This window comes from Sminthopsis crassicaudata, chromosome 2 (assembly GCF_048593235.1).
Source record: "Sminthopsis crassicaudata isolate SCR6 chromosome 2, ASM4859323v1, whole genome shotgun sequence".
NCBI classification, from domain to species: domain Eukaryota; kingdom Metazoa; phylum Chordata; class Mammalia; order Dasyuromorphia; family Dasyuridae; genus Sminthopsis; species Sminthopsis crassicaudata.
The window spans coordinates 540,518,520-540,545,957 of record NC_133618.1 but is presented as its reverse complement, the minus strand read 5'-3'; the positions used below and the strand labels follow the sequence as shown (position 1 = coordinate 540,545,957).

Below are 27,438 nucleotides of genomic sequence, written 5' to 3'. Positions count from 1 at the left end.
TTGTCTTAAATACTGATAACAGTTAATAGGTTGGAAAACAAAATCTGAAATGTTAAATCTCCAAGTGAAGCCATTTTGTAAAATCAAGTATTTTATTGTTCATTTACCTTAAAACTTAAAAAAAAAAAAGAAGCCCCAATCAGTTTTATATGTATTAGATATCTGGTCATTGTTTAAAACTGCATCTTAAACAGTATCAGTATCTCCATTTTGTTTAAGTTGTTCTAACAAGGGCAATCTCTTGGTTGCCTGAATTGTTCATTCCAAGTGCAGATATTAGAGAATACCCTTGTCCTTTTGCTGGTTGGCTTTTAAAGCAGGAGAGTAAACACCTTTCTGAAGATCAGAGAGGGGAGAGCTCCTACTGATGATACACCTGCTCATGGATAGAGAGAGCTCTACTCCCAGCCAAAGCTGCCTGGGAAATTTGCATAGCAGAAACAACCACTGTCCTTCAGAAGCCAGGGCCTTTGACACTCAACTTCTCTCCAACATGGAAGCTAAGAAGCTAAGTACTTCTAAGAATTTTTTTGGAGATTTCTTTAGACTCAGCTTAGTGATTCCAACCTAATGTGGATAGGTTTTCATCTCTTGACTCCCCACTTTGAAAATCTCTTTTTAAAGGAAATGTTTCCCAAACAAGCCAACTTCACATTCTTTCAGTACTGCTTCCAGAAAAGTCTGTCTGAAGTGGGGTAATATTGTGATCATAAGCTGCATAATCAGAGGTGCCAGTACTGGCCAATTTGAGTTGCCTAGCAGCATGGGATAACTGGAATGCAGCATCAGGGTGGGCTGTGTCAGGGAGAAGGGTGCATTCCCTTTCTAGCATGTCAGCTACTCCTTTCAAGAGATCCAGGAAGCCAAATGCCAGGGCAGCCTTCCGTAAACGGTTTAGCTCCTGAAACAAAATGCAAATTAAATATTTTGGAATGAGTCATTTCATTAAAAGAAAAAAATATTTGTTAAAAACCAACTGTGTTATATACTGGGGACATAAATACATATGTGCACCTACAGAATAAATATGAAGAGAATAACAAAGTAGTGAGCTACAAGGTAGTTTGGGAGGCAGAATTCTAGCAGTTTGGGAGATCAAGAAAGTCTCCAGGTTAAGTTGTGCTTGAATTGAGCCTTGAAGGAAGACTGTAATTCTATGAGGTAGAGATAAGATGGGAGTGCATTAGAGGTATAGGAGAATCACACTTGTTTTTAAGGAAATAGTTATCACTTTGGTAAGAAAAGTGATAATTTTTCTTTTGAACATAGTGAGTTTAAAATGTCTCTAGGATATCCACCAGCTTGAAATGTCTCATAGGCAATGAGAGATACTGCTCAAGGGAGAAATTAGGACTAGATAAATTGATCTCTAAGAATCATCTGCACAAAAATGAACATTTAACCTGACTAAGATTATTGAAGGGGAGTGCAGAGAGAGAAGAGGGATCAGAGGACAGTGCTTTAGAAAAAAAAACCCAAGTGTTAATTGTTGAGTATAAACTGTTTGCACTATTGTCTTTCTACCCAGGTTACTTATACCTTCGGAATCCAATTCTTAGCGTGCAACAAGAAATTCGGTTTTACACACATATATTGTATCTAAGATATACTGTAACACATGTAATGTGTATGGGATCGCCTGTCATCTAGGGGAGGAGGTAGAGGGAGGGAAGGGAAATTTTTGAAAAACGAATACAAGGGATAATGTTATTTTAAAAAATTACTCATGCATATATACTGTCAAAAAATTTTATAATTATAAAATTAATATAAATAAATAAATGAAAGAAAAAACCCAAGTGTTATGGATGATAAGCCAGCAAAAGAGGCCTGAGAAATGGTCACACAGGTAGTGAGAAAACAAAAACAACTAGTATTTAAAGGTCCATCTGTGCTCAGAAGAAATCTATTTTCAAAAGTTTTAGAATGCATTTGCCAGTATTTTTTATTTGCTGTGTCCATGCTGGTGAGTGTAAAAAGCCTAATAGTGATAAGGTTCCTTTGAATAGAATATCTGATGGAAATAAAATCAACTCCAGTTATGCTGTCCATTAGACTAGTTTTGGACTGTTAACATATTTTGGAAATTCTGAGCCAAAGCTGAGAGTGCACAAAGATATTAAAGCCTTGCTAATGAGAGGTATGGCACACAGGAGTACTCTCAGGCAGAAAATCTGGATTGTGTTCTGAAATCAAGAGATCATACTTAGAACATTTAGACATGGCATCAATAGGCTATTCTGTGATGCTCTTTAAATGAATTTCACTTATATTCTGGAATGACAATGGAATCACAGGCCATTAAAATTTCGTTCTTTGGATCTTTACTATTTCTGATGACCCTAACGCTATCTCTAAGCCAATTTATAAATATTTATTTTTCATAAGTAGTTTTGGGAAGTAATTCTGGTAAAACTGTTGAAAAGTTTGGGGTTTCAATGAGGTGGGGAAAGGAGACTGGCTGAACAAACAGTGACAGAAATTTAACAAAATAGGCAATAAGACAACAAATATGAGGAATTCATAGAAAAGTGTAAGATTTATGTGGAGTGGTACAGAGTAAAGAAAACACAACCTGGACCATACTATTCAGAATGACTATGATATTATAAATGAATACAATACAAAACATGTGAATCTGGATCAAATTCAATGACTAATGATGAAATACACTCCCCTTAATGAAAAAGTGGGGGACTATAGATGCACAATATAGCATATACCTATCATTAATGGTTATTGTGTTGCTCAGTTTTGCTTAAGTGTTTTTCTTTGTTACAAGGAGGACTCTATGCCGGGAAATGACTAGCATAAAAAAAGGCAATGATAATTGTTTTAAAAGTTTTGAGCTAATTCAAGGCAATTCCAATACACTTGGAAGGAAAAATGCCATCATGTCTAAAGAGAAGATGGAGACTAATTATGGATTGAAGCATAGTATTTTCACTTTTTTGTTTGTTTGTTTTTCATGGTCTCCCCCCCTTTTGGTCTGATTTTTCTTGCATAACAAAAAAATAAAGAAATATGTTTAAAAGGATTGCACATATTTAACTTATATCAGATTGCTTGTTGTCTTGGGGAGAGGAGAGAGATGAGGGAGGGTAAAAAATTTAGAACACAAAAGTTTTACAAAAATGAATGTTGGAAACTATATTTACATGTTTTTGGAAAAATAAAATACTACTGAAATTTTTTTTTAAAAATGAAAAGTGCCTTAGGATTTTCAAAAGTAGTGCAAAGACCACAAATATCCAAGTTTTAGAAGTTTAAATTATCTCTCCAACTACATTATGGAATTCCAATTTCTAAATTTGTTTTCTACCTGCAAATAAGTAACAATAGTTTTGTAATAGAGAAACTAAAATTCAACTTCCATGTGGATGGTATTCAAACAGTTGCAACTTTAGGCCAAATACTTTATTTCATGTTATTTATTGTTTATGAAATGTATTTCTCCACTTTTAAAAGTCATATGATATTTTATTAACAATATTACTATTATTTTGTTTTTCTCTTATGGCTTCTTGAATCTTTTAAATATGAGAGAAGTAACAATTTCAAATACATTCAAGCTAAAAACCTAAAAACAATAAATAAATAAACCCAGATACCATATTTCAGAAAATAAAAGTTTTGAGTTAGTTACAGTCCTATGAGAGTCAAATCTGATATAAGTTTATAAACATTTAGAGGTATCTCATCCTAGATGGAAATAATTATTGACAAGAATTCCTATCTAAAGGCAGATAAACTAGGTATCCAACTGCCTTAATAGCTTATTATTAACCAATCATATGTAGCAGGAACATGTTCATTTAATCTAGCCCAAAGTACCTAATCCCATCATTCTCACCTTATAGAATGTTTGTGTTTTTTCAGGCAGTTTTCTTGCATTCCTTAAAATCTTTTGAACATCTGTCTATTTAAGAATGAAAAAACTTGTTATTAATCAGGTAGGGAGAGGAGTGGAAAAGAGTGAATTAAATAAAAATTTAATAAAATAAAAGAATTTCACTTAATAGGTCTTCCAGCGAGGGGATTCCTCATTGATTTTATTTCTATTTTTATTTTTTAAAAATGCCTTTTTTTTTTTTTAGGGAATAGTTCTTTTTTCTCTAGGGGCTTTATAAATGAACATGAAGCACTCACACATACTCTTGGGAGGCAGGCCAATCTGCAAAGATCTCATGAAAAAGAAACACATAAAACTTTTTAAAAGTCTAAAAATTATCCAGGTACATCTGTGGTAAGGATAGCTGTGGTTTTCTTTTTGGTTTGGTAATTACAGCCACATTTCTGAAATTTCAAAGTTCTGTACATACTTTCCTTTCATGAGTTCATTGCCTTCTTTTGAAGGAGACTCATAGGCATATGGCTGGGAACTGACTAGGCCAGAAAGGAGAATTTTTTAAAAAGATAGAAGGAGAAGCCAAAGGATGAGCAAAAATTCTCTTCTGGATCCTATAGCCTCCCCTGATTTTGCTTATTTTGAAGAAACAAAGAAAATGTGCTGCAATGGGTAAAAATTACAGATGTTTGAGCAGTAGCTCTACCACCACACATCCTAAAATATGGCAACTTCTGAATCACAGCTCCAATCATCAATGACAAAGCAAAGAAAATGATTTACCTGTAAACCACTTGGCTTAATCCACACAGTCACATTCTGGGCATAGCTGCGCTTGTTTTTAGGTTGCAAGGGGAAAGGACTCTTGTTATCATCTTCACCATAAGGATTTTCTTTAGCATCTTAAAGAAAATGAGGCTTTCTAAAAATAATGCTCTCTAACAAGCTTAGATCAAGAAAATAACATTTAAATCTAGAGGGAATTAAATCCATTTCTCCAAATATGAAGTTAAATTTCTAATAAGTATGTATAATCTAACAACAACAACAAAAAAAAAGATTGGAAAAATTAAGTTTATATTATAACTAAAGTACTCACAATCTTATATTAGGTCAATTTTCTATAAAAAAAAATTCCAATAGTTTTTCATTAATTGTAACAGGGCTTGGGAATCTTTTTTATGGAAGACTACTATCTTAGGTCACTAACCCAAAGGAAAAATAAAGTGAGGTTCACATAAGCAAAAAAGAGATTGTCCATTTTTTTTTTGTATATATTTTAATTATTTTTAAAATGAATTTTACTTATAAACCCATGTCTTAGGAGTCACTTCCCTCCCCCTCTGTTTCTTTTTTTTTTTATTTAGAACTTTTTTTTCACAGTATATATGCATGAGTAATTTTTTTTTATAATATTATCACTTGTATTCATTTTTCCAAATTATCCCCACCTCCTCCATTCCCTCCCCCCGATGACAGGCAATCCCATATATTTTACATGTGTTACAATAAAACCTAGATACAATATATGTGTGTAAATACCATTTTCTTGTTGCACATTAAGTATTAGATTCCGAAGGTATAAGTAACCTGGTAGATAGACAGTAGTTCTAACAATTTACATTCACTTCCCAGTGTTCCTTCTCTGGGTGTAGTTATTTCTGTCCATCATTGATCAACTGGAAGTGAGTTGGACCTTCTTTATGTTGAAGATATCCACTTCCATCAGAATATATCTTCATACAGCATTGAAGTGTACAGCGATCTTCTGGTCCTGCTCATTTCATTCAGCATCAGTTGATGTAAGTCTCTTCAAGCTTCTCTGTATTCCTCCTGCTGGTCATTTCTTACAGAGCAATAGTGTTCCATAATCTTCATATACCATAATTTACCCAACCATTCTCCAATTGATGGGCATCCATTCGACTTCCAGTTTCTAGCTACAACAAAAAGAGCTGCCACAAACATTTTGGCACATACAGGTCCCTTTCCCTTCTTTAGTAATTCTTTGGGATATAAGCCCAGTAGTAGTATGGCTGGGTCAAAGGGTATGCACAATTTGATAACTTTTAAATTGTTCTCCAGAATGGCTGGATTCTTTCACAACTCCACCAACAATGCATCAGTGTCCCAGTTTTCCCACATCCCCTCCAACATTCATCATTATCTGTTCCTGTCATCTTAGTCAATCTGACAGGTGTATAGTGCTATCTCAGAGTTGTCTTAATTTGCATTTCTCTAATCAGTAGTGATTTGGAACACTCTTTCATATGAGTGGATATAGTTTCAATTTCATCATCTGAGAATTGTCTGTTCATATCCTTTGACCATTTATCAATTGGAGAATGGTTTGATTTCTTATAAATTAGGGTCAGTTCTCTATATATTTTGGAAATGAGACCTTTGTCAGAACCTTTAACTTTAAAAATATTTTCCCAATTTGTTACTTCCCTTCTAATCTTGTTTGCATTAGTATTGTTTGTACAGAAACTTTTTACTTTGATGTAATCAAAATCTTCTATTTTGTGATCAATAATGATCTCTAGTTCTCCTCTGGTCATAAATTCCTTCCTCCTCCACAGGTCTGAGAGGTAGACTATCCTCTGTTCCTCTAATCTATTTATTATCTCATTCTTTATGCCTAAGTCATGGACCCATTTTGATCTTATCTTGGTTTATGGTGCTAAGTGTGGATCCATATCTAATTTCTGCCAGACTAATTTCCAGTTTTCCCAACAGTTTTTTCCAAATAATGAATTTTTATCCCTAATGTTGGTATCTTTGGGTTTGTCAAAGATTAGATTGCTATAGATGTACCTTTTTTTGTCCTTTGTATCTAATCTGTTCCACTGATCTACCGGTCTATTTCTTAGCCAATACCAAATGGTTTTGGTGACTGCTGCTATATAATATAGCTTTAGATCAGGTACACCTAGACCACCTTCCTCTGAGTTTTTTTTCATTAGTTCCCTTGCAATTCTCGACCTTTTATTCTTCCATATGAATTTTGTTGTTATTTTTTCTAGGTCATTAAAATAGTTTCTTAGGAGTCTGATTGGTATAGCACTAAATAAATCGATTAGTTTGGGGAGTATTGTCACCTTTATTATATTCGCTCGGCCTATCCAAGAGCACTGAATGTCTTTCCAATTATTTAAATCTGACTTTATTTTTGTGGCAAGTGTTTTGTAATTTTTCTCATATAATTCCTGACTATTCTTTGGTAGATGGATTCCCAAATACTTTATACTCTCAACATTTGTTTGGAATTTCTCTTTGTATCTCTTGCTGTTGCATTTTGTTGGTGATAAATTCTGAATTATTTCTAAAAGCTTTTTAGCAGAGTCTTTGGGGTTCTCTAAGTATACCATCATGTCATCTGCAAAGAGTGATAGTTTGATTTCCTCATTTCCTACTCTAATTCCTTGAATCTCTTTCTCGGCTCTTATTGCCGAGGCTAGCATTTCTAGTACTATATTGAATAGTAATGGTGATAGTGGGCAACCTTGTTTCACTCCTGATCTTACTGGGAAAGGTTGCAGTTTATTTCTATTGCATATTATGCTTACTGACGGTCGTAAATATATGCTCCTGATTATTCTATGGAATAGTCCATTTATTCCTATACTCTCAAGAGTTTTTAGTAGGAATGGATGTTGGATGTTGTCAAATGCTTTTTCTGCATCTATTGAGATGATCATATGGTTTTTATTAATTTGATTATTAATATGGTCAATTATACTAATAGTTTTCCTAATATTAAATCAGCCTTGCATTCCTGGTATAAATCCTACTTGATCATAGTGTATTATCCTGGGGATGATTTTCTGAAGTCTTTTTGCTAATATTTTATTTAAGATTTTAGCATCAATATTCATTAAGGAAATTGGTCTATAATTTTTTTCTCAGTTTTCGATCGACCTAGTTTAGGTATCAGTACCATGTCTGTGTCATAAAAGGAGTTTGGTAGGACTCCTTCATCCCCTATTTTTTCGAATAGTTTATATAGCATTGGGGCTAATTGTTCTTTTAAATGTTTGGTAGAATTCACATGTAAATCCATCTGGTCCTGGGGATTTTTTCCTGGGGAGTTGATTAATAGCTTGTTCTATTTCTTTTTCTGAAATGGGACTATTTAAGCAATTTATCTCCTCCTCTGTTAATCTAGGAAGCCTATATTTTTGGAGGAAGTCATCCATTTCACTTAAGTTATCAAATTTATTGGCATAAAGTTGCGCAAAGTAACTCATTATTTCTCTAATTTCCTCTTCATTGGTGGAAAGATCCCCCTTTTCATTTGTAAGACTAACAATCTGATTTTCCTCTTTCTTTTTTCTGATCAGATTTACCAAAGGTTTATCTATTTTATTAGCTTTTTCATAAAACCAACTCTTGGTTTTATTTATTAATTCAATAGTTTTTTTACTTTCAATATTACTGATTTCTCCTTTTAATTTTTGTATTTCCAGTTTAATTTTTGGTTGGGGGTTTTTAATTTGGTCTTTTTCTAGCTTTTTAAGTTGCAAGCCCAATTCGTTAATCTTCTCTTTCTCTATTTTCTTCAAATAAGCCTCTAAAGATATAAAATTTCCCCTTATTACCGCTTTTGCTGTATCCCACAGATTTTGGTATGATGTCTCATCATTGTCATTATCTTGGGTGAAATTATTGTTTCTATAATTTGCTCTTTCACCCAGTCATTCTTTAAGATGAGATTATTCAGTTTCCAAATACTTTTTGGTCTATTTACCCCTAACTTCTTACTGAATGTAGCTTTTATTGCACTGTGATCTGAGAAGAAGGCATTTATTATTTCTGCCTTCCTACATTTAATTTTGAGATCTTTATGTCCTAATATATGGTCAATTTTTTGTACAGGATCCATGAACTGCTGAGGAGAAAGTATATTCCTTTCTATTGCCATTCAGTTTTCTCCAAAGGTCTATCATACCTAGTTTTTCTAATGTTCTATTTACTTTTTAAATTTCTTTCTTATTTGTTTTGTGGTTTGATTTGTTGTCCATTTTGTTTTAAGAAAGAATTAGAAATTCACTCTACTCATTTAAAACTTAAGAATAAGGAACATATGACTACAAAAATGAGCAAGAGATATAAAGAAAATGACAAAAAGAAAAGCAGAGGAAGAAAGACTAAATGGAGAAATGTAATGTTCTCTTCTCTAAAGTATAATATTTTCTGGGAATAGGTTTCTTGGGAAGCTTCTGGGAGCAGCTTTTGTTTCAGTTCACTTCAATAATCACCCCAAATGCAGCCAGGAGTTAAAGTCCAGATCCTTTATTTTCTCTTTCCAAGTCTTGAATCTCTTCCTGGGGCTCGGTTAGCTTTCTTAGAGGCCTATCTCTCTCCTTGGTCCCAAGAACTCTTGCAGCTAGTCCTTTATCACTTATAGCTTCAGTCTCCTGTCTTCCCAATGTCTCCATCCAGCACAAAGGTGGAAGTTGGAATGAATCTTCTCTGCCTCCAAGACTGGGATTGTGGGCTTCTGACTTGTTAATCTCCCAGAAGTCCAAAAGTAGGCTTGTCCTTCTCCTTATATAAAGCTCTCTAAAGGTGTGAACTAATATGTGAACTCCTTTAAAGGTGTAAACTAAGTACATAAGCATTGTCTCTATCAGTGACTTAGCACCTTGTTTCAAGTTCTATCCCATAACAGAGAAATATCTCCATCTTGTGGCATTTTCAAACATTGCCCCTAAAGACTCTTAAGAGCCATTATTTGCATAAATGGAAGTATTATTAAAGGGCACCAGCCTCCTGGTCCAAGTGTTTTATTAATTACAACATAGGGGTACGAGGCAAGTTCTTTACCCCCATATTCATGGCCTTCTAAAATCTTAACTCAATGTTCTTCCATTTATACTCATGCTAACTATGTAACGCAATTTTAATTTCTGGCCAATATAAACATTCCTTTCTAGGGAGGTCAGATTCCACCTATATAACTCTCATTATCATATAGTACTTAATGCCACAGTATATATTTTGGTACTTGTGATTACTTACTGTCTTATGTTGTCTTAATGTTTTTTTTTTTAATGCAATGGTCTGTGTAACAGGACTTAAAGTTTGTAGGTTTTTCTGAGTTAAGTTGAGAGCAAATTTAACCAGAAACTATGCTGATCCAAGAAGTCTAAGAATTCATTTTCCACATAATGGATGGTATAAGAAACTCAGGTTTTCTGTCTTACATAATGACTCTGTGTATGTATGTATGTGTGTGTAGCCAACTTCCCCTCACTATACTAGATTCCTTTACATGCCATTTACTGCTGTAACATGAGGTAAATATGGCAATGGTAAAGCCTAGAGGCTAACAAATTAGCACTGAAATAAGGAGTAATTAGATGTTGTTATCAGCATCATGAACACTTCTTCCTCTCATAAGACAACAAAGGAGATTTGGATCACTGAATTTACTTTGTTACTTCAAACAACGCAAGCCCCTTTTGTTTAGGTTTTTCTGCCAATATTGGTAATCCTGGGACATGGAACAGGATATGTCTAATACCATTTGAATACCTGTGTATCTTTTGGCTACCTTCATTTAATGATTCATTCTTTACGGTGAGGGTGACAAATGGTTTCTTTTCCCCAAAGCCAGAAAGATAACAATATATTAGGCTAAGAATGCATGTCTTGTCTATCCAATGATACTATAAACTCAGTAAGGTTAGATATAGTAAATTATATTTCTTCTATATCCCCCAAATACCTATTAACATGTTAAGGAAACATCATGTGCTAAATAAATTACTGAAATAAATGGAGAGAAAATGTTTGTGGCAGCCCTTTTTGTACTGGCTAGAAACTGGAAAATGAATGGATGCCCATCAATTGGAGAATGGTTGGATAAATTATGGTATATGAATGTTATGGAATATTATTGCTCTGTAAGAAAAGACCAGAAGGATGAATACAGAGAGGCTTGAAAAGACTTACATCAACTGATGCTGAACGAAATTAGGAGAACTAGGAAATCATTATACACTTCAACAATGATACTGTATGAGGATGTATTCTGATGGAAGTGGATATCTTCAACACAGAGAAGAGCTAATCCAATTCCAATTGATCAATGATGGACATAATCAGCTACACCCAGAGAAAGAACACTGGGAAATGAGTGTAAACTTATTTCTCCCCAGGTTATTTTTACCTTCCGAATCCAATTCTTCCTTTGCAACAACAACAAAATTCGGTTCTGCACATATATATTGTACCTAGGATGTACTAGAACATATTTAATGTGTATGGGAATGCCTGCCATCTAGGGGAGGGGGGTGGAGGGAAGGAAGGGAAAAATTTGGAACAGAAGGGAGTACAAGGGATAATGTTGTAAAAAATTACCTATGTATATGTACTGTCAAAAAAATGTTATAATTTTAAAATTAATAAATTTAAAAAAAAATGGAGAGAAATTTGGAGATAAGAAATCCTACTTCAAAACTCTTGAATTCACATACTCCCAAGGATTTTTTTGTGAACTTAAGAATCTTGTGAATCTTTACTTTGTAATAATTTGTGATTTATTTTGAGATTTTGTGACTATTTTGCAAAATTAGTAGAGTTTTAAATAGCTCATTAATGGGCTAAGTTCAAAAATGAACTTTTACTTTTTTTTTAAAGTCAGCTTTCCTATATCTTACTAAAATAAATCTGAATAGCTTATTCCACATTCAAATATACAGTGAACAAAGGCGGGAGTTCACAGTCTTCCTTAAGGAATGGATATGGTAACCAAAGAACTTCTTCTAAAATAATAGAAGGAAAGCAGAGGACTAAGTAAGACCTTATAAAAGTTGTACCTGAAATTGGCCCCAGTTGTGCCATTTTCCCCAACCAAGGGAGAGGTTCTGGACCAGGTTCAAAGAGAGACATCATGAGATTTGATTTCTTCTTGCTGTCAGCTTGAGAGTATAGCATTCCATGCCACTCAGGACTGTGTGAAAAAGAGGCAAGACCAGAGAAACATCAAAGCTAACCAATCCAAACTCAAACTTGCTTATCCCCAAACCCAAAATTAACAAGTCTATACTCATTTTTTTGTCTAAAAAGTCAGTTACAACATTGATATAAAGTCCTCAGTCTGCAAAATGTTTCCTGTGGGCAGAACCATTTCTAGAAGAGACCTAGAGTTATAGCATTCTGATTGTCTTCTGTCATCTATATATTAGACATATAATGAGAGATATGCATATATATATAACTATAAATGTTTATCTATATGCTATATATTTTTAACATGTATATATATATATATATATATATATATATATATATATATATATATATATATATATATATATCAACAGACATATATACGTAATACATATCTATATAGAAATATTTTCCCTACTCTTAGATTCTTCTAGAATGAGAACTTGTCACTAATATGTATATACATATATAATAAGCATATGCATGTATGTATAAATATATGTGTATATCCATGTACAGTGAACATATAAATACATAATACATAGAATAAACCATATTTCCTTCAATTCTGAGAAGCATCTCCTTCCTGAATCAGAATTTCTAAGACAAGAATAACCTATAGATGGACCCTTTAAAAAAAAAAAAAAAAAAAAAAAAGATAGACTCTAAAGATGCTTACCCTAATTGAACAATGGCTACCATTCCTTCTACTTTGAGGCTGCCATGGAGCAGAACACAAAAGTTGGGTATTTTACCAGCAATCTGATTAGCTGAATTTTCATCTTCATTGTCATCAGTGATGCCTGTACCTACCTCATCACCTTCTATGCAAAAACAAAGAGGGAAATTGGTCAGACAAAGTTCAAATACAAATTCCTTAAAAAATCAGAGGAAGATGATTTTGTCATGCAATTATACATTTATGAAATCTTTCTGAAGAGCAATTTGGCAAGATTTTTAAAAATTACAAAAATATGCTAATTCCAATTATGGAATATACCAAATATACAACATTATACCAAAAGAATTTTTTTTCAATAAAAGAGCTTTCTGTTACATGTAGTTGCAAAAAGCTGGAATAAAACTAAATGACCAACCAGAGGAAAATGGTAACATAAATTGTTATTAAAATGTATGGAATACCATAATATAATTAATATTCAGGAATATTATGAGGAATGCAAAGAAAATGAAAACCTTTCTAAAATGATACATAAACAAAAATGCAGAACCAAGCGCACAAACTAATCATAACTATGAGTACTTAAGAGGAAATCTGAAGGTAAATGAATAGACAAAGAATCCTGATGGAAACTCAGAGGGAATGAAAAGTTATTTTTTATACAGAAATTAATCAATTTAAATATAAACACTACTATGCAAAATCTAAAGAATATAAAATTGAGTTTTCAAAAGGATACTTTAAAAAGGAGAGGAACCAACAAAGAAAAATTCTACTCTGCAGTCTCAGTGTGCCATGCAGATGACCCTAGGTTTTTGAAGGCTACGGCAGCAGAATACAAGTTTAGGTAGGTCTGGCACGAAGCTGGAATGACCCTAGGTAAAGGCTAGTGATCATATGTTGCCTGAGGTCCAGCCTAGATAAATTTGGGAAGCTCATCAATAGGTTGAATAAGGAATGTTTTGATCACAGACACTCCCAAAGTCCACTCAAGCCAGAGGGAACCATAATATGTGTGTGGTAGGCAATGGGACTTATAGAATGCTTGAGTTTTTCAATTATGTTTTAATCTTCATTTAAACAGAGAGCTTCTTGAGATTCAGGATCCTTGAATGCCTCACAGCAATTCGTATAATATCTTGCATTCTAAGGGATCTTAGAATGATTGACTGATGATATACTGTTTTTCTGATTTTTTAGTTTTGTTTTTTTTTAAAGACCTAGTGCAACAATTTCTCCTTCTCCAAAATCCTACTAAATGAATACCCCTCTTTAAGTTCATGGACCATATGAAACACATTTGGATTATGAGTTCTTTCATGCATGCCCCAAAGTTAAAAGGAGAACTCACCTTTGTTAAGAGCAATGGGTAGAACCAGATGCCTAGACAGAACTGGGGGGCTTGAAATATCAGCTATATCTATAAAACCCACTATTTCCAGATCTGGAAGGAAAGATTCAACATAATTTTAATTCATATGATAGGTAGGTCCCTAAACCATCTTCCTATTTTATTTAAACATAAAAATGGAAATTTCAATAATATAATTTTTCAGCTGAATTCAAGTATGATAAGATAGATGGAAAAGTTATTAAAAATTCCTTTTTTTTATGTTATCTTATCAATTAACAAAACTTAGGAAATGAAAACAGTTATATCTTTCTTCTAATGAATTCAAGTTACATTACACAGAAGATGAAGATAAAATTCTCTATAAAAATATATGGAGTGGAGATCATAACTGCAGACATAAGTTCAAGGAATATCCCAACTGAAGATTACTAAAGAGGGTCCAAATAACTTCAAAGCAGATCCAATCAACCTTCTTTGAGGAAGATGGCAGTTTATTTACTTATTTAATTTTTTAAAGGGGAGGAGAATGGATTCTTAAATGAAGCAATAACTTGAATACTAAACTAAAGTTAAAGCCAAAAGTTGATGAAATGGTTTATGAATGGCTAAAGTTTTACAATTTTTCTTTTTACTTTATGAATGAATAGGGTTTTAGATTTGTTTTTTTTAAAACTATTTTGTAGTTATACTGTATACATACACACTGAAATAATTCTTTGAATTTACTGAAAAGTTAAATGAAAATCAAAATCTTGCTGTAAATAAAACTAAAGACATATTTCTAATGCATCAAAACAAGAGATGTTGAAGGAATATCTTAATTCTCCTGACAATAATCAATACCAAAAATGAAGATACTTGGAGGAAATGCATCATCAACATAACAAGTAACTTATAATGTAATGTACCATGAAGAAACCATAAATAGGATTTGAAATATCAGTTATAGCTATAGCTAATCCTGGCCAGAATTTCTATCACCAGAAAAGACCATCAGGAAAAAAAAAAAATCCTGATAATTTCTTTGGGGAAAAAAAAAAGAAAATCCAAAAATAAATTAATTTCCTCAAACTCTTGAACTCTACTTGACACAGGTTTCACTTCAGATAGTTTCATATTCAAAGGCTAAATGGCATCTCCTTTTCCTATTTTTGTCATTGTTCTTTTGAGAGATCATGAGACAGCTGACGTGTGCAGAACATGGAGTCAGAAGCCCTTGTTTTGGATACCATCTCAATCATTTACTTTGTAATCAGAGGCACAACATTTCAGCATTCATAAGCCTTAGTTTCCTCATTTGTAAAATGGTAATAAGACCACCACCCTTATAAAACTGTAGTAAGGTTCAAATGAAATAGTGAATATAAAGCACTTTGCAAATATTACATGTCAGATGTGAACTATTATTATTTTCATTTTATATTTTTCAATTAGAGTTTACAATAATAAAACACATCATTTTCATTTAGCATGTTACTAGCAGCAGAACGAGAGCTTCTAATATATTTTATAGCTAGAGCTATTTCTGTGATGTCTCATTCATTCAGACCCCTCACGGTCACAGAAAAAGAAACCAAGATCCATAGAAATGAACTGAAAAGCCAAGGGGTGGAAGGATCAGAACTGAAGCCTGTATAGTGACTTTTAACACTTTACCTTACCTATGGCGTGATTGTTATATTGAAATTCTATGGGTCACCACTAAGATTCAGTAATGATGCCAGTCCTAAAGATTTTACAGCATTTGGACATGGGTAATAGTCTCTGAACATGGCTTTCAATTGTGGGCACTAACAATAAGAATGATAACAATAATAGCTAACATTTATATAGCATTTCTCTATGCCACACACATTGTGCCTTTACAAATAGTATCTCATTTGGTCCTCACAGCAACCCTGGGAGAATAGGTATTATTATTTTCCTAATTTTATAGATGAGCAACTGAAGCAAACAGAGATTAATTGCCCAGGAACACAAAGCTAGTAAATGTCTAAAGCTGGATTTGAACTCAGATGTTCTTAACTCTAGGCCTGATTTTTTTTTTTACTTAAAGCTGGAAAAACACTTAGAAATCTTCTAGCCCAACCTCATTTAACAATGAGAATACTGAGATCTAGAAAAGATGAAGTCTGTCACATTTTAATATTTGTGGCTCTTACTAGTAGTAACTGGCAAAGTGAGGGCTCCTCTGACTTCAAGACCCATGTTCTTTTCCCTAAGAAATTAATCTGTATTCTTGACATAAAAATTTCCAAACTGGCTGTTCCTCAGACATTGACACTTCTTGTCCAAAGCAATTTCTGATAACAACACTGTGATCAATAACAGTATGTTACTGTATATTATGTGTCACACTGGAGCAAAGAAATAGGCTAGAAGAGGGAGGAAAAGAGCTCAGTAGAAAAGAGGAGAGAAAAATAATACAGAATACATATTTTTAAATTACCTGTATTTATTACTTTTGGAATAGGATCAATTTCTTCATCTATAATAAAAGGTTCTGGTCTAGGGAAGACTTGCACATCAGATGTTAAGTGACCACATTTGAGAACAGCATGGAAAGGTGTATATGCCAGGTCTATCAGTTTCCTAAAATATGATGATTCATTATTAAGTGCTAGAGTAATTTTGAAAAGTAATTGAAAACACTAAAGATGTATAAAAAGTTTACCTTTAAGATAATTCCACAACTGAAATCTAATCAATTGATTTGTGAAATTGAAACATGACATTCTTAACACAGGAATTTATTTTTAAAAAGCCAAAGAGCAAATTCATCTTTGAAAATGCTGAATGGAGAGATATCCACAGACTTTACCATTTCATTTGTACTTAAAAAATATCAGTTATACTCATCATTACATCTTTAAAATGGACAATATAGGGAAATACAATGGAACAATTCAAAATAACAATATAGATGGTTCTAAATGCAAAATTATAATGACAGATTATAAGAAAGTTCTTATATTCAAAACATAGACTCACCCAAACATAGACTGTACATTCTTCAAGCACAGGGGACCATCAATAGTAAAAATCTGTCCTTCACCATTGTTTAAGTCTATGAGTTGTTCAAGACAATCTAGGGAATCTGAGCTCTGGAGCTATAAAGCAGGAAAATTTCTCTTTAAAAATGCAGAAAGCGCCAAATAAATATTAGCTCACTCAGGTCAAGGCCATGATAAAATAAATAATGAAAACCAAGCTATTTTATGACAAACAAGAAAAAAAACAACAGTATTAATTGAAGGAAAATAGGAAAGTCATTTCATAAAATTAAACTATCACTATTTCACTCTCTCAGGTGAACAACTGGTTTTTATTCATTATTTGCACTCCAATAATTTCAAAATATTTTTAAAAACAACTTCTGGTTTGTTATTTTTTAAACATTAAACGACTTCTTGAAGTAAATGCAAAAACTGAGAAATGTTTATTAATGAAACATATACAAGGGGGACGTTTCTCAAACTAAGATTCAAAGTCTACTTCTTTCAGTATTTCTTTAGGCACAGAATTGAAATACTATTTATCAGTAGAGACACTTTACTGCAAAAGAGAACATCTTAACCATTAATTATCTAAACTTCTCCTGTGAGAAACAGCCTATATTCTCATGGCAATATAGCAACAATGTAGAATTTTAAAGAGTATTTAGGAATCCATCAAATAATAGTTACTAGTTCCAGTTCAGTGTTAAGGTAGAAGAATTTACCTCTTCCAAATTTGCCATGCACATGATGTATAACTTAGATGGAAAAGGGAAAGGCAGAGGAAATCTATTACTGTCACTTCGTTGAGTGTGAGAAGCTAGCGAGTGGCGCAGCGAACCTCTCCCAATGCCTAGGCATCCATCGGTTACTAGAACAACCTATTTACAAAAGATGGGAAAGATTTATAATTTAAGTAAAGATATAGTTACACAAAAAGACTTGACAATGTTTTAATTTTTCCTTAGCTGCTTTAGCAATTAAAATCTTCTAAATATTTTTAAACTCAATACCTCCTGACCTTTTAATTTTTTTGTTACATTTTGAAAACTAAACTTCTATCTCTTGATTTAGGGAATGTCAGCATGAAAATCAGCTCATCTTCTTCATTCTAAAGCAGTCATACCTTTCCTCTCAGATCCAGGGGTCAGACCCCTGACATACTTCTACTGAAAAATTGGCAATCCCTGCCCTAAAATGAATACATCTAAACTATAAACTCCATAAAAATATTTTCTGGCACTTTTAATATAAAAACTTTGTAAATGTATCTAGCTTTAGCTGCAGATGTTAATGTACTTAGATGTAAAGAGGGGAAGAGAACTGCAAAAATTATTAATTTCTTCATGACTTTCTAAGTATTGTGAAATTATAGCACATTTTTGGAATGTATTCTCTATTTGCACACAGCATGCTTGCTTTTGTCTTTCTTGACTGGATATTTGGTAACAATGGACCATCAGTACAAGATTACTTATTTGCTTATTAACAACTTGAAATTACAACAAAATGGCATGTGCTACTTTGAAGAAAGAACAACTTCTAAAGAGGGGAGGGACATCTGAAAGGGTAATCTGTCAAGGGGACAATCAATTTACTAGAAGGTAATTACATCTTCCAATTAGCACCAAATGTTTTAAGTTTCATTCTTTACACAGATCTGCCAGATGCTGTAGGATAGAGATATTATATATGATGTCAAAATGGGAAGGGTATGCTACATTCAGATAACAAAGATATATTATATATAGCTGTCTAAAATCTTGGTAACCTACATCTCACATTAAACCAAACTAGTCTAGTAACAGTTGATGCTAAACTGCATTATTAATAAAAATTGCCATTGGTACACTGATTTTCTTAATAAACAACAAAATTGTTTTGAGTCTGAATTAAAAGCAATCCTAGGCTTATTTCAATACAATTCAACAACTATTTATGAAGTTCCTGGTATATGCAAGGCTATCCACAGAGTACTATTCTACTGTGGAGGAGGTGACCCTAGGAATGGTCTCCAAGGCTAAATCAGGGGCCTGCTAACTCTGTCATGTTTTTACTACACTGGAATTACTTTGAGTAAACTGGTAATACTCTTGACTTTTTGAGGACCAAAATAATTATTTATTACCAGTAAACTGATGAAATCTTTACTCATGAAACACAAAATAATACAAAATGGTCTTCAGTCTATGGGGTCCCAATTCTGCAAGACTATACTAGAAAAAGGGACACGAATGATAAGAATAATGATTTAATTACCATCTATAAACATGAGTATTGGAATTCTAAATACACATTAATTATAAGAGGAACTGAATCACTTTGATTTTGACATTTCTGCTATAAATGGAAGCATAAAACAAAATAAGTGCAGGTAAGGAAAAAGGAAGTTTGGTTTCTCACCATAGAGACAAATAAAAGCATTGGTTCAACTACTTTTATCATGTGTCTAAACACAACAAGAAACATCCTTCAATAGGACATTTCCTCATCATTGCAAGGTACTGCAATGCTTATGGCAAACATTTTCAGACTATCACAAAGAAAATGCAGCTTGTATGCTAACTCAGATCTGTTGCAGGTGATTAAGAGGTAGAGAGTTCAAGAAAGAATTTACTAAGACCCCACAGGAGAGGAGAGTAAAGCATATGTTGGAAAATATGGTTCAGGGCTAAAAAATGAGAAATAAAAAGGCTTGTAAAGTATACAGAGGCTTCACACCTGTGTAACATGAAAACCTTCACTAAGAAAGTCAGTAGGTGCTCAACGTGTCAAGTACTAAATAGCCTCATCAAAAGTAAAATTGATGATTTCTAATAAAAAGGAAATTAGTAACCTACAAATGTGGCTATCATTTCTTTATCAACTATATTTAAAAGCAATCAGCTTTTGACAGCAAAGCTAAAAATCAATACCAATTTAGAAGGAATAAAAATAAGAAGTTATAGTACATAACTGAAACAATTCCAACATGACCTATTTAAACATATAGCTAATGTCTCTCAAAAGACTGTATTTGTATTGTTAAGAGGCCAGCAAAATACCTTTGAACAATATACTTCATAGGATCTGAGTTTACCATTTTGGATACAAATAGAACAAATCTAATTTTTTTTGGTCTTCCTGGCTATCAACTGTTACTTTAAAAAATTAAATATTTTATTAAAAATTGAATATTGAACATGAATAAAACCAACTAAACTTTAAAAACTGTTTCCATTTATCAATAGGATTTTTGTAACATTCACTTCTCCTCATATATATCTAGTCCTTATTCATTCTTTTGGTTCTATTTTTTTTCATTTTGTATTATTTCAAAAAGATCTTTACAGATTTCTTTGTAGTCTTCTTGATTGTTAGTCTTCATATCATAGTATTCCATTATATTAATGTTCCATGATTTATCTGATCATTATCCTATTTTTGGACATTAAGGCTATTTCTAATTTTCCACAATTATATATAGCTTTGACTGTTAATTTTCAACTTGTCTACTTCCATAGGCATCTTAGAATAGGGCTTCTTAAATTTTTTTCATCAGCAACCTCTTTTCTCCAGAGAAATTTTTATGTGACTCCAAGAACATAGACATACAAAGAGATATATAAATCAAATATTTACTGAAAATAAATCATAATTTTGCAATTCCCACATTCAGCTACTAGACCCCAGATAGGATTACAACCTACAGTTGAATAAGGAGCTGGACTCTAGAAGACCTCTTTGTTATTTCTATCTTATTTTAAAATGGAAAGTTTTTAGGGAAAGCCAGATAAGCAAGCAGATTAAATTATCAATTTGAATTCCATATCCAAGTCTAGGTAAATAACTAATTAGAGGTTCTTTTCTAGTCCTATTTAGTAAGGCATGTTCTGTGTGGTGTTACAGTTTAGAATTTTAAGTCTGCTATTAACATTTCACCCTAAGGAAGTGATACTAAAATTTCACTGGAGCATATTTTTATGTTCTACATAAAATAGTACTAAATTTAAAATAGCAAAGAGTACAGTTTCCATTACATACATAACTTTGCTGCATTTAAATATACAACTTAGTGCTTTCTTAAAATCCAGATACCAACAATAAGCATGTTAAGGTTACAGAAATCATGTAACAAAGACTATAAAAAAAGAAATTATATAACAAAATTTTATATAGCAGTTTATATAAATTATAAAAGCTATCTTTTATCAGATATTTCATTGATTAATATTTTAAATTCAGTGAAAAGAAAAGGAATTTTTACCTGGCAAGGAATTGAGCCACCCCATTCTTGTTGAACAATATTGCAAACACCAAGTAATGCAGATTCTAAGCATGTTTTATCATAATCATCCATATTACTCAGTGCTTCCTGATTGAATAAAAGAGTTACTTATTAATCTTCACTGTATTAAATAGTTCAATAAAAACAGCAAGAATTATTCAAGATGTTAATATTTACATAAGGAATATTATATTCCTAAGATTCCATTAATTCAAACATTAAATTATCCTCTAAAATAAATTGTGAGAAGTTTTAACCTTTTTTAGACATAGTACTATGGATTATGAAGTCAGGAAGATCCAGGTTCCCATCCTGCCTCACTGGGTAAGTTACTTAATCTCACCTTCTACATCTATAAAATGGGGATAAGGAGACTACCTCTCTCATAGGATGTTGTAATGATCTATTGTATATAAAGAACTTAGTGAACCTTAAAAGTACAATACACACACACACACACACACACACACATATATATATATGTGTGTGTGTGTGTGTGTGTGTGTGTGTGTGTGTGTGTGTGTGTGTGTGTGTAAACTCACATATATGAGATATTGTTTTTAGTATTATTACTAATAAAGAGAATTTTAAAAACTTTTCATTCTTTTTACTTGATGGGACTTTGAATAGCCTATTCAAGTTTATATCCTTATTATATCCTTAATAAACTATAATTAGGCCAAAATAAGGAACATTAAACTTGGAATTTTAAAAATATATATACCCCCATGACTCCTAGAATTTCTAAATCCCTAAAAAAAGAATATCTTACTTGGGGTTTGAAAAGAAGGAACTGTTTGATTATGAGGCCAATACAGAAAGAAGTGGGGTATGGCTACTTTTTTTACATTTTTTCCCCCTGGGAATTCTGTCAAAATCATTGAGAAGAATTGTGGTACAGAGAGCTCAAGCTTTTAGTGTTAAGCTCTATCAGAAGATTCTATTCTACCACTATTTGTAGATACCTGCTGCATAGTTATGTAATTCCAGTATACTGTAAAATATTATATCAATGCTTGTGTATTCAATATATAGAAATGTATAGAATGTATAGAAAATATTTCATTTCTTACTATACCAGTGCTTAGCAAAATGCCTGATACTTAAGTACTTAATCAATGCATGCTGCTTAATTTTACCTGAAGAGTGTTATAATCTCTTGTAAAAGGGACCATTAACTCCCAAAGTGAAGAAAAAACCACCAAGGCTGTAAACTCAAGCTTGTAATTGGTGGCCATGTGTTCAAATAACATAGTCAAACCATGGGCTGCTAGGTGTTTTCGTTGATATTCTTCTGATCCCTCGATAGAGACAGGTCGAGTCATAGAGAGTGACACATCCATCACCACTACTGTCGGCATGATGAAAATATCTGTATTTCCAAGAGGCAATTGCACACACAGCTATAAATGAGAAAATGCTGCAAGAAAAAAAAAAGTATTCTATTTGTATTTAGAAAAATAGGTTATTTTCTACCAGAGACAAAAGGGAAAAGAAGGAAACCCTATATTCTAGGGTTGTGAGAAGAGGATAAGCTGAGAATTGGAAGATAAATGAAAGATAAAAAGAAAATTAAAAAAAAAATCAAGGAAGCAATTCTAAAATGATTTTGCCCATAGATCACTCCTGGGTTTGAAATATATTGACAAAACTAATAAATGATCATTAGGTGTGAGGTTGGCAAACTATCGCCAGAGAGAGAAATATTGCTTATCGCTGATCCCTTGTTTAGAATATCTGGACACATGGAATTAATTTTAAGGTAAAGAAAATTTGGAAATTAGGTTTATTCTCATATCCTCTCAAAAGAGCTCCATGTAGTAAATACTGAACATTTAACATTTTCAAGAAGAAAATATTACTTATATTCAATTTTTCTCCCAAAATTACTAGTCATATTAAGTAGATCATAACAGTTCCAAAAGACCCCACTTTGGGAAATACTGATTTAAAATAACAGAATCACTACAAAATGTACAATGAGGGGGCAGCTAGGTGGCGCCGTGGTTAGAGCACCAGCCCTAAAGTCAAGTGATCTGAGTTCAAATATGACCTTAAGTGTCTACTTAACACTTAAGTGACCCTGGGCAAGTCACTTAACTTCAATTGTCTCAGGGGGAAAAAAGAACAATAAAATAATTTTAAGTCAAGAGTTGATCTTGAGTAATGTTTCTGTTAAAAAGCAAGAACAAGTTTTGTACTTATAAAAAACTAAAAATGATGCAAAACCCCCAGAACAGAGGCGAAGCAAACTATAGTATAATTGGGCCACACAACACTACATAGCCATTTAAATGTCAACAATGTAGATTCTTTCGATATAGGAAAGTGTGCACATATATGAAATGTTAAGTAAAAAAATTCAGAACGAAAAGTGGTATGCATATATTGACAACAATGAAAAAACATACATTGGTCTATTAAAAAGGTTCAGAAGAAAACGTAATGAGATCTAGTTTCATATTCATTTGGTTCTTTTGCCATAAAGCTGCTAGAACTTTTCATTTTTAAAAGAACAGCAAACATCTTATGTGGATATGCTAACAAGTATTCAGGAACAAACAAAGATCAGGCAAATTCTTATGCTGTTTTTATTAATTCTTAAGTTATACACGTGGCCGCCAATAATCAAGATACAATCCCTAAGTTCATGAATAAGAACAATTAAAAACATGATTTGGTTCTTGGAGCAACACAAAAAAAAACCCTTTTGAACACATCCTGTTTTCTAAAGAAGTATCAGGAATTTGTAGAGAGGTAGATAACCCTGTCACCCATTCTTATTTGCTAACCTAAATCTAGTTTTTGAAAATTGATTCATTTGCTGGGTTCTTCAATACTGAAAAGATATAAAAAATATTCAAATTTAAATCAGGTATAATAATTTCCCTCCAGTGAAGTAGACTATAATATTAAAAAGGAAAGACATTTATGTCTTCGGAGGAGAGTGATGACTATTCTTCACTACCTGACAAGGCTGATACAATAAGATAATTTTGTTTCTTTTAAAACACTAATTGGTCTCACATACTTTCTGGCCTTCTTGACTTCCTCTACCAAACTAACTTTCTAAACCTGGGGAGCCAAACAACACAGAAGTCCATCTTGTCTGTCTGTGATAAATTTATAAACACACACACACACACACACACACACACACACACACACATTCTGTACCTTGCATTTGTATTAGATTTTATATATATTTAAAGTATATTTGGACAATGCTATAAGCCTAACATGGCATGGTAGAGAAATGCTTGCAGCTAACTAAAGGGCTGACACAGGAAAGGACAGTGTAAAAATTGGCAAAGAAACAGAGAATATACTCAGAAAGTCAAGCAGGATGGTTAAGATCATGCCATATAAGGAAGAAATAAATTAAACAGGGATGTTCTCCCTGAAATGAAAAGCTTGCCCAAAGTATTTATTAAATGTTTATTATATGACAAATACTGTGTTAAACTGGAGATACAAATATTTAACTCTCAAAAAGCTTATATTACAATAAGGGGAAACAATATAAGAGTGTTAGCCAAGGGAAGTTGTTTAGACTTAAGAAGTTGGGGATGGTTAGTGGGACAATGGAAGACAATCTACTGGCAAACCAAGAAAAGAATAAATATTTTGGAAGCTAAGATATCCTCTCTTCAAGGATGTAAAAGGTACACAGAAGAGGAATTAAAGACTGTTTTATTTAACTCTAGAGAGCAGAACTAGAATGATGGGTGGAATTTGCAAAGATAGCAGGGGTGAAGAGCTGAACTCTACAGAAGTGAGAAGAAAATAAATCTAGAGTAGTAGGAATGCAAGATCAAGAGAATGACTCTGGAGTCATGCTTCAGTTGGTAAAGAGGGCTGAGTAAAAGGAAAGGAAAGGGAGAAAGGCTAGAGGTATTCTAGTGGGTAGCATTCAAGCAGCAATATTTTCATGTACATATTAGTAGTCAACAACTATCTGTTATGTATTAATATTTGATACTAATAATCACACATACAAATAACTGTGTAAAATGTGTAAAGGACCAGCTTTATTTAGGGTCTACTATCATTCCTCTGGATGACAGCAAATAACTGAACCTAAGCAATAAATATAAACTTCTCTGCATGTTATGTATTTATTCCTTGGATATCTGATAGAAGTGAGCAGTGATAGAAGCAAAATGATACATGAAACAGGTGTTATTGATGAGATAATTGTTCTCTAGTTCACATATATACTTACTACTTAGTATGGTGATGTAATGGTTCTCTAGTTCACACATAATCAGTATGCTGTAATGATGTAATTACAATAAGGTACATAAGGGTTAACAAGGAGTAGAACAGAGACATTCTATCTTTGACCAGCCTCATGGTGATTCTCCTGCCTTCATCACTTCTCCACCTAAAGACCAAGGCCTGTCTGAAGGACCTCCAGACAGCAAGCCTGGACATTACATAGATCTAGGGAACAACCATCAGAACAGAACCAACAGACCATAGATTTAGAGCTGAAAGGGATTTAGGAGATAACCTAATTCAATCCCCTAATATTATAGAGTGAAGAAATTGGGACTGAGAGAGAATACATTATGGGCCCAACTGATAAGAGACATAAGGGCAGTTGGATGGTCCAGTGGATAGAATGCTGGGCTTAGAATCAGGAGTCTAGCCTCAGATATTACCTATCTGGGTGACACTGGAAAACTCATTTAACCTTCTCTGCCTCAGTTTTCTCATCTGTAAAATTAGCTGGAGAAGGAAAAGGCAAAACGATGCAGTATCTCTACCAAGAAAACTCCAACTGAGGTCATGAAAAGTTGTACAAGACTTAACAACAAGAGCCAGAGATGGAATTTCAATCTAGATCGTCTGATCCCAAATCCAGTATTCTTTCTACTATACTAGAATCTGGATCTAGTTTCCTCTGACAAAAAGAATGTACTTAACCTATTATACAGGTGCAAACAAAAACCTGAAAGATTTAAAAATGGAAAGAACTTTAGAGCTTCAACTCTTTTCTTTTCACAGAAGAGAAAACTAAGTTTCAGCAAGGTTAACTGATCTGTCAAAGGTTATATAGCAAATCTGTGACCAATGCTGAATAGAAAAATTACATTAGCTGAAAACCTGTTAGAATCAAGACAAACCAAAACACAATTTAGGCTGCCCAAAAGGAGCCTCATTGAGCAAAAACAAGAGGAGTATGATTATCTACTTCTGAAGGGAAAAAAGAAGAGTTTAACAATCTAAAATTTCTTACCTTCAATACTAAATTAAAAGTTGTATATAACTTTGTTTAACATTTCAAGGCAACTCTAAGAAAAACATTTTAGTAGTATTAAAGTTGCATGAAGAGAGGCACTGTATTATGAACTACAGATGGAGTCGGAGGAGTTGGGTTCAAATAGCAGGCCTGTCACTCCCTACCTGTGACTTAGAATTTAGAAATTTACACCCAGTGAGACATGATCATTGTGGGGATGAGGAAACTGACACTTGGTCTTGGCCAGAATTGCTACTGTTAGGAAGGAGCAGATACAGGATTAAAACACTGCACCACAACACTGCCTTTTACTTTTTCTGAACCTTCGTATCTGTAGAGGGGAGAGACACAGGGAGATTCAGAGACAGACCTGCCCTCTCTATCTTACAAGATTTAAATGAAATATGTTTCTAAAGAGTGCCAATTGTATACTGGAGCAAACTGGTTTGGCACAGTTAAAATTCCCTTTTTGTTTTAGTATGCACAGCTCAGAGACTGCTTGATAGTTTTGTTGATTACCTAGACTTAAGTGGGGAAATGTTAATAATGCAGATTATTAACATCCGCCTCCAATCTACTATTATTCACATTTAAGACAGTGATATTTGGTCTAAGGCAAGTAAGTCACACAACCTCTCTTACAGTGGTTTTTTTCTCAACACAAGAAAGATGACAGTTTACTTGCGGTCACCTCACCGGGTGGAAGTGATCACATGAAGTCACTTGGCCCACAATACAGAGTACTACACAACTGAGCTCGTGGAAGGTAAACTCCAGGAGGGGAGCCACAGGCCTTTCATAAACTCCCTTGGGATGCTTCACACGAGCCCGAGCGGTTGGGTTCTTTTCAGTCTGACACAAAGCAGAGCCCTCATAAAGGCTGGCAGATAGAAGGGCGGATGGTTACTCGCGTTTACAATTAGTAAAAGGCGTAGGGCTTTCTGGTCAGTTAGGGTAGGAATTGAAAGCTCCTTAACTTCTTTTCTCTCCGGATGGGGGCGGGGAGGGTGGGGAAGGAAATCCCTTTGGAATCGGCTCCAGGCAGTTTTAGGAGGGGAGTCTCGAGGCAGGGGCTTGGGGTGGGG

The 27,438-nt window shown here is 33.4% G+C and overlaps 2 protein-coding genes across 9 annotated transcripts in view; one reads left to right on the top strand and one right to left on the bottom strand.

Moving 5' to 3' along the window:
• Positions 1–73: 73 nt before the first annotated feature.
• The window catches only part of INTS14 (integrator complex subunit 14), a 27,834-nt gene continuing 469 nt past the window's right edge, over positions 74–27,438 (bottom strand). For 3 of the 8 annotated variants that reach the window (XM_074294782.1, XM_074294785.1, XM_074294783.1), the window contains exons 2-12: positions 22,245–22,525; positions 21,085–21,192; positions 17,564–17,719; positions 16,834–16,952; positions 16,292–16,434; positions 13,840–13,932; positions 12,486–12,630; positions 11,674–11,807; positions 4,631–4,749; positions 3,854–3,919; positions 74–901 (exon numbers count right to left, since the gene is read on the bottom strand). In XM_074294782.1, the coding sequence (XP_074150883.1) occupies positions 650–901; positions 3,854–3,919; positions 4,631–4,749; positions 11,674–11,807; positions 12,486–12,630; positions 13,840–13,932; positions 16,292–16,434; positions 16,834–16,952; positions 17,564–17,719; positions 21,085–21,192; positions 22,245–22,466 (1,557 nt within the window). In that variant the 5' untranslated portion in view covers positions 22,467–22,525 and the 3' untranslated portion in view covers positions 74–649. Of the gene's footprint in view, positions 902–3,853; positions 3,920–4,630; positions 4,750–11,673; positions 11,808–12,485; positions 12,631–13,839; positions 13,933–16,291; positions 16,435–16,833; positions 16,953–17,563; positions 17,720–21,084; positions 21,193–22,244; positions 22,526–26,995; positions 27,234–27,438 lie in introns of those variants that run through there. The other 5 variants (XM_074294787.1, XM_074294788.1, XM_074294784.1 and 2 more) reach the window with 4 other exon arrangements.
• The window catches only part of SLC24A1 (solute carrier family 24 member 1), a 52,601-nt gene continuing 52,569 nt past the window's right edge, over positions 27,407–27,438 (top strand). The window contains exon 1 of the mRNA XM_074294781.1: positions 27,407–27,438. This exon is cut by the window's right edge and continues 442 nt beyond it. The gene's annotated coding sequence lies outside the window, so the exon portion shown is untranslated.